A 15169-nucleotide genomic window follows, 5' to 3' on the forward strand; every position below is an offset into this window, starting at 1 on the left:
TCTAGTCTTTTTCATCAATGGTTTTTCTGCAAAGAGCTGTGATTTTGGCGCACCCATGAGAGGACATGAGTTCAGGATCTTTCTACTCTGCCATCTTGGCCAATATCTGTATTGTGACCTTGCTTTGAGAATAAAAGTAGGCAAGCTGCCTTCTCTTTGTGACTCCTTCCCTCCACCAGCCCCTCCTCCTCCTCCTCTATCTGCCCCTCCCAGCGCTTGGCAGGAGGTTTCCTTGCGTGACTGCTAGGCGCACATGTAGAAGACGCACTGCAGGACCCTCAGTGGAGGGATGGCAGACCACTTTCCCTTACCTTTAAAAATACTTTGTGATCATATCAGCCCCCCTTCCACCATACCTATCTTTGTAGTATTCCAGTCATGGCAAGAGGATGTTATGAAAGTAGTAACTCTCAGGTTTTTGGTTTCTTCCATCTCAAAACTTTGCCTAAGAGTGGCGTGGCTGGGCCCAAACTAGAATTGGCTGAGCATTTAGGCACGTTCGGGGCATGATGTTCTAGTGGAGTTTGGTCGGGTCCTACCTTGGTTGCCTTAGTGCTACATCCCTTTCCTCCCTTCCTTCCAGACATCCTGCCCTGCTGCTCCTCCCCTTCCTGGAAGTCAGGTGCTTCCTGCCTTTGCTGCTCCTTCTGTGCAGGAGTCTCTACCGCCATCTTCAGAGGGAGATATAGATGAATTCTTGCCAGACACATTTCAGCTCACTTGTCTTTTTCTCAGAGGACTTCCTTGAGTGCCCATCTAAAGTATTAGCCTTGTCAGTGTTTATCATGTTCATTTATTTAAGGTAAGCTTAATGAAAGCATGACGTTTTCTTTTTTGTTTTATATCCAGTCCAAATAGCACCTGGCCCACGATAGGCACTTAGTGTTTCATTAGTGGTTGGGTATCTTTTCGTGCTTCTCTCCATTGGAAGTCCCCACCTTTGAAGAGTTTGTGGGAAATATCAAACAATACAAGAAAAGCTATGTACAAAATACTCATGTGTTTATGAATTAATGACCAAGTTAAATATGCAATATAAAAAGAGGCGTGTGTGTGTTTTCCTCCCCCATCTTCCGATTCTCCTCTGAAGCAGCTGAGTGACACTGGTGCAGGGGTGGGTGCTCCTGCTGAGTGACCCACTCCTTCCTTCTCCCCTTTATGCCTCAGGCTCGCCCTGCATGGGTGTGTCTCCTGTGCTGACCCTGGATTTCCAGGCACCAGGTTCCTGGGGGACTGGAATTCAGCCCCTCCCCCTTCCCTGCCCTCCCACTGGGAGAGGGACCCCAGCCTGGCCTGGCTCCCCCACAGCTTCCCTGGGTGGTGTCTCTGGGTCGCACCTGGGCCTGCTGGGCTCCTGTGAGGTGCACGCTGGCTCTGACAGAGCTGTTGGGAAGGGGCGGTGGGTCCCTGAGGGGTGGGGCACTGCTTGCTGGGGTCTTTCTGTGGCTTCTCACCCGTGGCCTCCTGCACCTTGTGGGCCACCTTCCCCTTTCTCTCCCCTCTGCCCTTTCTGCATCCTCATCAGTGGGCCAGGTGGCTCAGCCCTGCAACCTTATGAGCCCCAATTCCCTTCCCCTGGACTTTAGGCACTGGCTCTCCCAACCACCTAGAGTTCCTGGGAGGCCCCATGGTCCCCTCCTCTGTCCTCTTTCCCAGAGTGGAGGTGCTGGGTGCAGAGCTGCACCCTTACACCCCTTGGGGGCTCCCCTCTTGCCCCTGTCCATTGCTCCTCAGCCTCACCCTGAAGCCAGGGACCTTGAGCTCAGCGGAAAGGAGCTGACCAGCCAGTAGAGGGCAGCACACATCTGGTTTCCCAGCCTGTTACCTGGAGAAGCACTTAGAAGGGAGGCAGCCATGTCCTGAGAGAAGTCTGGGGCTGAGACAACATAGGTGACAGCCACTCTAGACCGGCTGACGTGCCACCTCCTGCTCCTTCTCTAGGCAAGGACTTTAAACTCAGATCTCTAGGTCTTGGCACCACAAAACTGATACAGAAGTTCCTTTGTTTCTGGGTTTGCTCTATCCCAGACTTAAAGCCAGACTCTTGGCAGTGGAGCCCACCCAGGATCCTGGGACCAAAAGCCAGTTCCTCTTCCTAAAGCATCTTTCTCAGGAGAGGTGACTCCTGAGCTCTAAGGTCAGGAGCTCAGTCTCCGTGGCTCCACCCTCAGCAGAGGGGCTCGGTTTTCTAAATATAAAAGTGTGGGGAGTGAAACATGGATCAGGATTAGAAAAAGGGGAAAGGGTCTGTTGTGGCCCAGCTTTTCACTGTGGGGCTGCAAGCAATCATCTAAGTCCCCACAATCTTCCAGCCTCCTCCCTTCTCTTCTCTGGACTGATCTTGGTTTTGCTCCTGTTCAATTCCTCTCCATTTTTCTCCTTCCCTTTTACCAACCAGCACTGAGTAAGGTCACGTGCTATGATCCTTCATTCCAGGGACTCCTATTCTCCGAATCGGTGCCCTTCAGCCTGACCTTTGACCCCATCCCACCCTACCACACCAACACATTCACATGCTTGGGAGTCACCCACTGAAGATGAAGATAACCTGATTCTCACGATGGGCAACTCATGCGTCCGATGCCACGTGGATTCCTGAGACCACCCTCCCCACCCCCCAAACCGCATTCCCAGCATGCTGAAGGCGTGCAACGTGCTATCCAGAGCTAGCCAGCAGGGCCAGGGTGTCCTCAGTCACAGCCGGTGACAACTGCTTTCCTGAGAAGTGTTGGAGTCAATTCTGACACCTCAACTTTTTTCTCATCCACATGGGGACACCTGCTTGGCTTTATGAAAGTGTAAGCCATACCGGGTCTTTTTCAGTTTTTCTTCCTTTGAGGAGATAGAGGGTACAGTGTTTTTGTTGGCGGTGATTCTGTTCATCGTTGTTTGGGGTTTTTTGCCTATTTTGCCCTACCCCACAAGAAGCTGTGCTAACCAGAGGCCGGGGGAAGAGCCCAAAGGAGCATGGGATTGCTGCCCCCAGGCCCACATCACCCCCTTCCTTCTCTCTCCCCCCATTCTAGCTGTTTCCTTTGGTTTCCATCTCCAAATCTGAGCGGTGAAGGAGGGGAGGAGAGAAGTTTCTCATTGCACCAAGAGGCACTGCTGACAGGCCTGCAGCTCTGAACAACCTCTGCCACCCTGATCAGGCCCAGATGCCCACAGCCCTGGGAGGGATGCCGGCAGAGGGCAAGCCTTCCCCGTGTGGCCTCTGGCCACTGTACCCCAGGCATGGAAGCCTTGGGTTGGGGGCTGAAGGCTTAATTTCTACCCTGACTTCTCCAGTGAGGATTTGAATAGGCTCCAGGTGGAAAATGCCCACAAAATATTTGCAACCCTCTGAGTCCACTGATGGAAACACTTGGCCAACAGAGGCAGGACCCTTCCGGGGCACTGCCGCTCAGTGGGAGAGGGCTGCCTTCACAGAACCAGACACAGCCTCACGGCTGGTGGAGTTTTCCCCTTGACTCTAGGGTTCTCTGACCCAGAGACAAGATGCCACAGCCCTTGGCTCCTTCCCCGCTCCCCACCTCCCAGCAGCTGTCCCTTGCCCTGCTTTTGGAATCAGGACCTGTGCAGGGGATCCCTGTCCTGGCTCCTTCCTCTCTTTGCTGAGCTATGTTGGCTGGTGAGAGCAGCTCTGCCCATAGGTCCTGGTTATGTGAGTCCTTTGTCCCTGGAAGGTGGAGGGGCGATGCAGAAGAGCAGAGGGGCGAGGACACATGGGGACAACAACAGCAGGGTCAGAAGAGGGCGGCAGCATCTCAGACCACAGCCGAGGAGGAAGACGGGGACGACGAGGAGGCTGCTGAAGAGGACGGTGAGGAGGGGCTGTTCCAGAACAGCCACCGCCGCTTGGGCTGCCGTTTCAGGTGGAGATAGTCCTCCTTCTCACGCTCCTTCCGGGCCCGCTGGTAGTGATCTTCCTCCTTCAGGTACCAGACGGGCGGCCACCGATGCTTCTCAAAATACTCCTGGTTTTCTGGAGCAGAACGCAGTAGGGCTTGGTGAGAAGGGAGGCGGGAGAAGGGGCTGGAGGGACTCCCATACCTGCCACCCGGCCATGGGACCTGCAGAGAGCCCTCAGACCAGCGAGGAACATATCGCAGCCCCTGGGGGCCAGAAGGGTAAGCCCTGCCTTCACAGAGCCCCCTGGAGAGAGTCAGGTGCCCAGTGGGTGGGGCCGACCATCCACGTTGGGGAAAGGCATGTCTGCTTGTGCTATTCTTCAAAGAGAGGGGAAGATCTAAATGGGGCTTAATGCACACTGAGAATAAAGTCGGCAGAGACAAAGGATGAGGGAGAAGGGGTGAGCAAAGCTGTGGGCAGGAAGGTGCTGGGCCTGGCTGGGGTGAGAGCAGAGGCATCCAGCAGAGCTGACGTTCCAAGGGGTGGGGAGAGGAGATCAGATGGGAGGGAAGGCTGGGCTGAGGGGTGTGGACTTATTCTGAAGGCATGGGGGCACGACGGTAGCACCAGGGGAGGGATATGATTGGAGCTTTAGACAGAAAACGCTAGAAGGGTGAAGAGCAGGGGAAGGGGGTGGGAGAGTCAGTAGGGTACAGTGACAACCTGCTAGCGAGTGGAGGAGAAAACCTCAAGAAGACTGAGTGGCAGGAGCTCGGGGAGGCCAGCAACACCTCTCCCCGGAGCCCTGGAACTGTCTGTTGGGCCCCAGGACCTGAGACACTGAAGAGGCAAAGGCAGAGCTGCAGGGACCTCAGAGGATACCCTGACTGTGTTGTCCATACTGTGACTTGTGCCCATCCTAGGTTATAAAATCAATGTCGTGAGTCATGAGCAGCATTAAAGACAATTTATATCTTTTTCTAAACATGTACTGGGTCATAAGATAAAATGTATTGCTTATTGTGGCACCTGGTCCAAAAAGGTCTGGAAAATACCAACTCTAGTCCAACTGTACTTGTGAGAAACAGAAGCCCAGAGGGGTAGAGTGGTTCGCCCCAGGTCCCCAGGGGCCCTGCCCTCCACGCCAGTGCTTTTCCAGCCCCTCTGCTTGGCTGGATGCACCCTTACGGGCTGCTCCCCATTCACAAGGCCAAGTTAGGCCCAGGGGTCTTTGGCAGCCTCTGGGTGCCCTGGGGTCAAGTCAGAGATTTGGACCCAAGCTGAGGGAGGGGCAGAGGTGCAGCCGGGGATGCTCACCTGGGGACATGGCCTTCATGTCTCGGGGGAACTTGCGACACACGTTGTTGTAGTTGGTGCAGATGTGGTGGAGACACCAGTCAGCCAACTGGTACGCACAGTGGAACTGGCAACACAGGGGAGAGAGTGTGTGCTCAGAACCCAGAGGCAGGGTTGGCACACAGACACCTACAGTTGCCTTCAGAGCCGAAGCTTTGGTGCAGGTGGGCAAAGGCCCTGAGCATTAAGGAGCCCACCTCAAGAGGCAAGGCCACACAAAACCATGAGGAGGCAATGCTGGATTTGCTCCTTGGCACCACCACCATCACCATCTCACCTCTAACCTCTCCCGGCATCCCCAGAAATCCACGGTCCTGTCTGGTGGCATCCTGTGTCTGCCGTCCTCTGAACTGACCCCTCATCCTCCTCTCCACCAGGGACCAAAGGCAGCCTGCACTAAGGTGTTGACAACTAGGCTTAGAGAGCTGACTTTGCAGGTGTGCCTGCCACACTTTCACAACTGATAAACTAATCTTTAGTGGTAAAATTTCTGGCCCTCCAAAGGGCTGGGGTGGGAGATTTTGCTTGCCTGTTTGAGAACATAGAGGTGGGAAGATAATTTTAGATGGAGAGTCCTCAGTGTCCCTTAGATGCCCTCGGGCAGGCAGCAGCCATGTGTATACATGATTTGGGGCTTCCCTCCCCTGCCCTATGGTGGCCTGAAGTCTCTGGCCCTTCCCCCAACGTCCAGCCTCACCTCTTGGGATGTCTGGGTGGCCTCTCTGGCCTGGAGGAGGAGATGGGCTCTGCCCACTCACGGAACCGAGTCTGAAAACGGGTTCCCTTCCTACCCACCACCTCCCAGCCCCTCCCCATCTGCTGCCAATGGGCAGACAAAGCTCTGAGTTGAGAATGTTGGAGAGATTCTTCCCTCCACCTCATACCTGAGCCAGCTCCAGGAACACAAGGACATCCCCATCGATGTCCACCATCATCTGAGTTGCTTCCATCAGTCCGGTCACTGTGTACTGCTCTGTGACACACACAGAGCCAGGAATCAGCTGAAGAATCGCAGGAGTGGACATGCACTTGCTTATCCCCCTGGCAGGGGCCTGCCGCAGGGCAAAGGGAGGCTGGGGCCAGGGGCAAGCCCCAACAGGCCAGGAGAGGCCATGGGAGATTTAAGTCTGCTCCCACAAGTGAGGAAACTGGGATTAGAGCAAGACTTTCCCAGTGGAGCGGGGGTGGGAAGTGAAGGAGGAGATTAGAACCATCTAAGAGGATTTTTCAAGCTACATATGTTGCACCAAGTAGTCTAATATACACAGGGCGAAAGTCCCCACCCCCCTGAAATCAGCCACTGACACTGATGGGAGGGGGTGTTGAGTCTCAGGTTTGCTGAGAACTAAGGGTTAGAGCTACGGATTAAACCAGGTTGTTGGTTGTCCGTTTTTTTTTTTTTGCTGTTGTTTTGTTTTGTTTGTTTTTAAATTTATTTGCATTATCATTTTTTGCAGGCGGTAGGTAATTAGGTTTATTTATTTTTTATTTATTTTTAATGGTGGTACTGGGGATTGAACCCAGGACCTCATGCATGCTAAGCATGAGCTCTACCACTGAGCTATAACCTCCCCTGGTTGTTCATATTAATTTACACTTTGTAACAAATTGTGTACTAACTTCGCATTTCAAATTAAAATGTTTATACTGAAGAAGTAAACATTCTTAGTCCTGAATTTTAACTGTATCAGCATAAACTCCTTAGATATTTTATCTTTAAAAATATATTTTCCAGCTCAGTCCATGGAAAAGACCTAGAAACAAGAGCCATCCCAGTAGCAAGGGGCATCACTATTGCACAGATGGGTAGCCTTGAAATCCCATTTCCAACTACAAGAAACCAGGACTTCATAGAGAAGTGGCTGGTTCCAGGTCTGGGGCAGGAAATGTAAAGACGAACCTGGAACATCTTGTCGTTCCAGATAATCAGGAACCTGAAAGACCCTGGAGCCAAGCTGAGGAGACGGCTACGGGCTACAGGAGCAGCAGAGTATTTGAGCTTCAATAAACCTAACTGCAATTATTTGAAACTGATTTTGAGTATGCTCAAATCTAAGAGTTCCTAATCATACTTAAAAACCAAAACACTCCTTGGCCACTCTCAAACGATGATAGGAAACAAACGTATCTTGAAAACTGGTAAAGAAAAGGAAAGAAGCAAGCATTCGTGTGCTTTTCCTACACGAACTGTGCCACTGGGTAAACAAACAGTAGGTGAGGGGAAGTTTCTCCTTTTTTAGGAGTATTCCAACAGATAAAGAAGAAAATGCCTGAACTGGAATATCACCATTTCATAACACCTAATAAATTAATGGATCCAGGCCATGATACTCAATGGCTGCTAACATCACAAAAAGAGAGAAAAGCAGATAATCTATGCTTCTTGAAGAAAAACAGCAACAACCTACAAAGTAGTCTTACCACAAGAAAACCGAATGTGAAACTGATCTAGCCTCTAGAGCCAATGGCCAGTTTATAGGAGATACGGTGTATTACAGAAATGCAATTAGTAAAAATCTAGATTTTCTAGATCAGTGAGTTTTTTCCAGCAAATTGCAAGGTAAAAAACTTTTTCAATGGACAAGGTATTTATAGACTAAAAAAACTTAAAAGATACATAAAAAATAAAGTCATGCTATAGTGTTTAAGGATGCACACTTGGATGATAAAACAAGGAAGAGCCAGGAAGTGAGGCCATAAAAAGTACCCTAAGGAAGGGCAAGAGACAGAGGGGTTACTCCCAGGGAGAGGGGAAGGACCTCTGCTTGGGAGGGACATGTGGAGGGCTTCTGGTGTGGCTGGCAAGGGTCATTTTGCTTTATAATAATTCATTAAGCTGAAAATATGTTTCATGTACTTGTATTATATTTAACAATTTAAAAAATTTAATCTTGAATTAACAACTTCATAGGAAGCATATATTACAAAACATAAAAGTGTCACTTATTATACCATACTTAGGCTTTTCCACCGATCCTTAGCAAGGTACATACAGTACAACCCACTTTTTTATGTTTTCTAGCACATTTGGGCCAAATCATTCAATGTTATGTTCTATAAGCCCTTCCATGCACCAGTGCCATTTAACATTTTTAATGGCTACTTAGTGAAAACTACCCATGGGTGCTTATCTGACTTGTTTCTGATTGCCTGCCATGATGAAACAAACTTAAAAGAAACACTTTTCTACATGTTTTTCATTTGGGCCATTTCTTTGCAGATAATCTTTCAAAAGTTGAATTACTGAGTCTATGAGTTTGGACCATTTTCTGTGCTCTGGGAAAACGTTATCACTTTTCATGGGCAGCCATGGACGACATATGTTGCAGCTGTGATCATCAGAAGCCTCTCCCTGCCCCAAAGCCCTCAGTGTCCCCTGGCCTCCCTCTGCAGGCTCAGCCCTTAACATTCAGTTCTGATCAATGATTTCTGTCTTCTTCCTGTGACCAAGCCCCACCTGACTATTCATTTCCCATCAATGCATTGCTACTTTCCCCATAGCTGAGTCCTTATCTTGATCATCTGCCCAAGGCCCCAGCAGCTCTGACAGCAGGTCCTTCCCTCAGCTCAGTATCTGAGGCCCTGCTCTCTGCCCCCGACCTGCCCAACAATATTAACCTCAACATTAATACCTATGCAGGGACCAACGTCAACACCAATGCAACACAAATGCCAGCTCCAGAGTCAGCAGCAGCATCTGTCTGCGGGCACCACTGGCCCCAGACGCCCCTCGTCTGGACCACATCATCTCTCTCCTCCAGCCCTTGGGCTCCAACCATCCACTCTTTGGTCCCCTATTGCCTCAATCCCTGCTTCACCCTAGCCTCTGGGGTTGGTCCATTCTGAAAGCTGAGCTCCAGCTCTCACGATCTTCAAGGAATCAAGGAACTAGGAGGGGCAGGTCAATGCTTGTTGTCTGTTTCTAGAATAAGAAAAGGAAGTGAAGGTGGAAGAGAAGGAGGAGGAAGAGAGAAAGGAAAAGAAGGCAAAGAAGAAAAAGGGAAGGAAGAAGGAAGGGGAGGAGGAAGAGGAGCGCAAAGGGTAGAAATGAGGAATGGTGTTCTAGTCCTTCTGACTTCTTAAGCTTGCCTGAGTGCGGCCAAGCTGGTAAGAGCATCAGGGATCAGCATCCACTGGAGCCACTTTGTTGGGCCGAGATAACCTTTGGCGAGAGCTCCTAAGGTGACCCCACTGAGCATCTCTCTCACACGTTTCTTTACACCCATGTCCTCACCCAAACCCCAACATGCACTGATGTATTTCACTTTATGTAAATGTTTTCCCTTGGTGCTCACGGCCTGTCCCCTAGGAGGAGACAGGTGAGATTAGAAACCTCCACTCCTAGGGGGTTCCCCTGGCCTCTCCCCCAGGGAGGCCCCTGAGCACCCTGGTTAGTTACCTGTGAGGGCAACCAAGTGCGGCAGGCAGAGGCGGTTGGCCAGGATGATGAGTTTCATGTCGTCCAGGTCGGGACTGGAGGTGAACATGCCGGTGTAGAGGTATTCCAGCACTGCCCTCATGCAGCTCTTGCTGGTGTAAGGAAACACCACCTGTGGGTGGGAAGGAAGAGAGCCGCTGCGGTGAGCTCTGGCTTTAGGGAGAGAGTCACTCAGTTCTGAGAGTGACTCACCTAGTCCCACACACTGGTTTCCCCTAGACAGGCAGCCACCCCTCCACGGCCCCTGTATCTGCCCAGAATCCCCCTTCCCCAAAGGCTGGTCTCCCACAGCAACAGCCTGCGCTGAGTCCATCTGCTGAGCACCTGTGAACAGGGCTCGAATAGCCTTGAAAAGGACCTGGACTCTCACTGGCATCTCTCCGAAGCCCCTCCAGCTTGGAGGATGCCTGAAGGAGTCCTTCCGGTCACCTAAACCTGTTCCCAGCCACTCCCGGCCGCTCCCGGCCTCTCCCGGCCTCTCCCGGCCCTGTAGGGAGCAGGGCAAATGGGATATGGAATGAGCAAAGGCAACCCCAGCTGGCTTCTCTTGGCTGCTCGAAGTTGCTGCTCTGGGCCTCTGGGATCTCTCCAGAGCAGCGCCTCAACAAAAACTGCTTTCTCATCTGACGCGAGTCTCTCCAGGCTGCACTGGGAATTGGCTGGGGCTTTACAGCTGCTTCTATGCTACCGAGAAGAGCCCAGGGACGGCAGGCCCCAAGGCTCTGGAGAATTCCCCGCCTCACTCTGCACACATCCCAAGCCCATTCAACGCTTCAAGGAGCAGAGACAGCTCCAATCTCACCCCTTCTGCGTAGCCTCCCGTAAGGCCTTGCTTCCCAGAAATCTTAGGCAATTCCTACTCTGTGTCACAGGACACTGTGCTGCATAATCTTAGCTTTTCATTCAAGTGTTTGCTGAGCACTGACTAAGGGACCCATGCCAGGGGTACCTGGCAGAAGTCAAAGACCTAGTCCCTACACTCCAAACGAACCGCAGACCAGCTGGGAAAACTGGATGTGGATCCTCAGGACTTTAAGCAGTTGCACAAAACAGAACCTTGTTAATTAGCTGTAAAGCTGAGTGATGGACAGTTAATGCTAGGAGTTCAGGGAAGATGGAGAATACCAGGGGCCATGGCCTGGGCTACTTGGCTTGGCTGGGAGAATGGACAGGAGAGAACAGACTTAAGAGACTATTTCCAAGGGCACACTGACGGGCCCCTTCCAATTCTGTGTTTCCAGTCTCAGTGCCCAAGAAAGCGGCAGTATCAGCGAGAACGGGGAGTTGGAGCGGCCCCGCTTAGAGGGAAAGGTGATTGTATGAAGCATCTCTTTTTAGTTTCTGTGTTCTGATGATTTGAAATTTGGGGACTTGCTGACCCTGGAGGGACTGCCCCTCCCAGGGCTAGCCATTTCCTAGAGACAGTAAAAGACTACCTGAGAACATGCCTTTCCTATGTAAACCAACCAGTCCAGAGCCCATGCCCCCAACTACCTCCTTTATCAGGCTCTCCCACTCTAGGCCACTCTCCCCCTGCCCTGGTCACCTAGGGCCAGGTACCAGGTGACTCAGGACAGCCCCTGTGCCTCAGAGCCTGCTGACATTATTCAAACTAGCCAACCCTAAACCTGATGACCCTGCCCTGCCTGTTCCTTCCCATGGAAGATACTAAAGGCTTTGCCCACAGTTCCACTCGCTCCCTCTGACTCCTGACCCACCCTGCTGCTTCCCCGTGTGGCCCCTCCCACTGAGAGCTCTGAGTATAACAATCTATCTTTTCAATGGCAATTTCTTCCTGATTTGTTGGCTTCCCCATACCTCAATAACAATAAAACCTACATTGTAAAAACAGACTGATTCAGTTGGGGACTCACGGAATTTTTTTCTAGTTGCTTCACATGTGTCAGGGAAAAAGCCAAGAAATCAGATGCCTTGAGTTCAAGTCCTACCCTCTCCTTCCTACTTACACAGCTTTGCATAAATCCACTTCTCAGGGCCCCATTTTTCTTATGTATAAATTGGGAAGGCTACGCTACATATAAGAGTCGGGTGTGAGATGATATAACGTATCAAAAGTGCTTTCTAAACTATACAGTTAAGACGTTACCATAATTCCCTATCCTTGTATATTGTAAAGTCCTTGCCTATGTGAACGATCTATCTCATAAGCTTCTCTTGGGCCCATCACTTGGTGGATTACACCTAGTCAAGGCCGAAGAATTAACTGACAGATGCCACAGACAGAAAGGAGAGTAAGTCTCTCTCCTTCCCAGCCGTTCCTAACCTAGCCTTACCTCCCTGGTGGAACTCTCCACGAATGGCCCCCCAAACATGGCAGCCATCCAGTCACAGCTGGAAATCAACAGGGGCTTGTGGGCGCTGATGGTGCCATCATCCAGGATGAAGGTCACATCTGTCCGGGTAGAGAAGAGGAATCACGTGAGGATGCAGTGAATGAATATGGGACAACCAACACTGAGGGTCAACACTATGCCCAGACAACCTGCTTCTTCTGGAAGCCACAGCTGTGGAGTGCTACGGGACCATGAGTGCTACATGACCACGATCTCAGGCCGGGGCCACTAGGCTTCAGGAGCAGAACTGTATCTCCAGGACATCAGCAGCTGAGATGACTCAGAATGCTAACTGGACCAACTGGACTCCTCAGACGGCTCCTGGAGGGAACATCCCTGCCTTCTGGACATTAACTCCTAAGCACATTCCATACCTGAGAAGGTGCCTTTTGCCAAGCACTCCTTAACCCGGTTGGTCCGGCGGACGTGGAAGGCCTTGGTGATCTCCTGGTTCATGAAGGCCTCATTGTTGAGAATGTTGGCCACCATCATGCGCAGATCAAAGACCTCGAGCAGCTCAGCGATGTGGGCAATGTGCATGAGGTCCCGCTCATTCTCGTCCAGCTCCCCTGTGTACAGGTACTTGAGAACAGCCCGGAAGGGCCCCGGCTGGATGGAGTTGTCCATTTTTACCACCACCATCAGCCGGGATTTGTAAGTCAGTGGATCTTCTGCCATCTCTTCCTGGATGCTCACAAAAGCTCGGCTCCAGGAAGACAGCACTCGACCCCTCCCAGGCAAGTACCCTGTCCCATTGCCCCGTAAGATCCCATCGCTGGTTGAGGCCCGGAGCCCAGCGGGACCAGAGCCCCCACCCTCCTCCACGCTCTCACACACATCAAAGCTGGCTGCCCGGAGCAGGAAGTCCCGGCCGTGGTGGTGGTGGTGGTGATGGTGGTGGTGTTGATCAGGGTGACCCCGGTGGTCCTCCAGGCGGGGGCCCCCTGGCCCTGAGGGGCCCCCTAGCTCCCCCTCACTCAGGTCCATGAGGAACAGGTCGTAGAACTTGGAGGAGGAGGTGGAGAGGTAGATCTTGTGGGCGAAGATGCGCACCCGCTCCTGCAGCACCAGGATGACATCCGCACACAGCGGATCCTCCAGGAGGTGGGCGGGGCACTCCTCGCTGCTGGAGGGGGGGTCGGGCACCACGATGATGGGGGGAGGTGGCTTGGGGGGCAGGAAGGGCGCCTGCAGCAGAGGCCTCTGCACATTGCGGAGGTGGGACTTCCAGAACTGCAGGTGCCGGCGGGAGATGAGTGCTGCCCGGATGGCGTTGTCAAAGACGTCCTTGATGCCGAACTGGGCCACCACGCTGGTCTCGTAGTAGGGAATGCCCAGCTCCTTGGCCACCTCCCGACCCTTCTCTGGAGGCAGGATCTCATTGGGCTTGATGGGCCTGGTGGGTTCAAGAAAGGAAACCAAATTCATGTTGGGGGAGTGGGAAGGGAGCGGCAGCTCTCCAGGGCCTGCCTGTTCATCACATGCTGGAGCGTCTCTGCTCAGGATCTGACACCCTAGCCCCATTCCTGCCCTGCTCATGTCCACTGAGTCTCTGCCCTTTCTCCTCAGTCTGGCCAAATCCTACCAGTCCTTCAAGGCCCATTTCCAATCCCTTCTTCCAAGAAGTCTTCCATATCCATGTCAAACCCCGGTGATCTCCCCAGCTCAGAGCAGTGGTAGCACTACCTACCTCTCTGGCAATTAGCATGCAATGTTCCGCATTGTTTTTTTTTAATATGTTCACCTATTGACTTCATCTCCCAGCAAGATGATTAGCCCCTTTCATGCAAAAACTACTTCCTCTTCTCCTCCTCTCCTCATGATGCGTAGCCCAGTATTGCCCACTCAGTGTGTAACGGATGGATGGATGGATGGATGGATGAGTGAATGAAAGAATGAGCACTCATGCTGGCTCCCTCCCTACACAAACTTACTTCAAATGGAGGGAAAGACATGAGGCTCAGTGGATTCCCTCAGGGCTGAGCAGGGAGCCAGGGAGATGCACCCCGACCCCCTGCCTGCCACCTTCCCCTCCCTAGGCCCCAGCACCCCCTACCTAGCCAAGGGTCTCCTGGCCCTATTGACAGCCTCCAGGTCAGCGTAGCGCAGGTCCAGCTGGCAGCCCACCAAGATGACAGGTGCTCGGGGGCAGAAGTGCTTGATTTCTGGGTACCACATGGTCTTGACATGGTGGAGGGAGTTGGGGTTGGCAATGGAGAAGCACAGAACCACCACATCGGATCTGGGAGTGGGAGAGTGAGGTTATGGGCAGAGAAAGCTAGTGGTAGGTTACCTGCTCCTGGGAGGAGGGAGAACACACACATCCACCCACACCTCCTACGCTGCAATCCCACATCTGTCATACGTATCTGCTCACATGATCTTATACAAAGCATATGATAACTATAATAACCGTACCTCTAATTTGGCATTTTAGAACTTTCAAAGACTCTTGTTTTGACTTCATGGCTATATTGCGAGTTAGAAATGACCATTTTTTCCATCTCACAGCTGAGAAAAATAATCTCAGAGCAGCTCTCCTAATTGCTCAAAGTCCCAAAGCTACTGGATAACAGGGTAGGACTCAAACCACGCCTCCTGCTGGCGAAGCCGGCTCCCTGCACTGCCAGGGCGGCCTCCCCCACGAGGGTCAGCCAGCGCTGTTTTCCCCCTCCTTCCTCCCAGGTTCAATTTCAGAGTTGCTTCAGTCCTTGGGATACGGGAGAAACCCATCCACTTGGCTCCCTGCAGGCGGCCGGGGCCTTCCCTACCTCCCATAAGCAAAGCGACGGTCTTTGTGGTGGTCTCCAAAGGTGTCCCAGAGGCGGAGGGACACGCTGACATCGTCTACGACGTCTCGGGAACGTTCCAGCACCTGTGAAGGGCAGGGAGGGGGGCGGGAATCCAGGGCAACAGGTCTTGGGGGCCCTGCGTGTTGGCTCAGGGTGGTGCCAGCTCATAGCTCATTCCTGAGGGTCCTGCAGCATGGAGGGGTGGAGGGGTGGCCAGTGCCGCCCTCTGTGTGCCCTACAACACTTTCCTCTGGGTGCCGTCTCTGCAGAGTCACTAACAAGGGCGGCCTCCAAGCTGCCAGGAGGGAAGAGGCTCTAAGAGGCAGAGTGTTATCTCTCAGGGAGCCTGCCCTTGTTCCCAGCTTGACCTGCAAATC

At 52.3% G+C, this 15169-nt stretch overlaps 1 protein-coding gene across 2 annotated transcripts in view; it reads right to left on the minus strand.

Annotated features, from left to right (window-relative positions):
- Positions 1-777: 777 nt before the first annotated feature.
- RHOBTB2 (Rho related BTB domain containing 2) overlaps positions 778-15169 on the minus strand; it is a 29644-nt gene continuing 15252 nt past the window's right edge. The window contains exons 4-11 of one of the 2 annotated variants that reach the window (XM_010954974.3): positions 14772-14875; positions 14057-14242; positions 12375-13396; positions 11941-12059; positions 9608-9758; positions 6093-6181; positions 5170-5275; positions 778-3985 (exon numbers count right to left, since the gene is read on the minus strand). In XM_010954974.3, coding sequence (XP_010953276.2) covers positions 3768-3985; positions 5170-5275; positions 6093-6181; positions 9608-9758; positions 11941-12059; positions 12375-13396; positions 14057-14242; positions 14772-14875 — 1995 coding nt within the window. In that variant the 3' untranslated portion in view covers positions 778-3767. Of the gene's footprint in view, positions 3986-5169; positions 5276-6092; positions 6210-9607; positions 9759-11940; positions 12060-12374; positions 13397-14056; positions 14243-14771; positions 14876-15169 lie in introns of both variants that reach the window. The other variant, XR_012503454.1, reaches the window with a different exon arrangement.

Source organism: Camelus bactrianus, chromosome 31 (genome assembly GCF_048773025.1).
Source record: "Camelus bactrianus isolate YW-2024 breed Bactrian camel chromosome 31, ASM4877302v1, whole genome shotgun sequence".
Lineage (NCBI taxonomy): Eukaryota > Metazoa > Chordata > Mammalia > Artiodactyla > Camelidae > Camelus > Camelus bactrianus.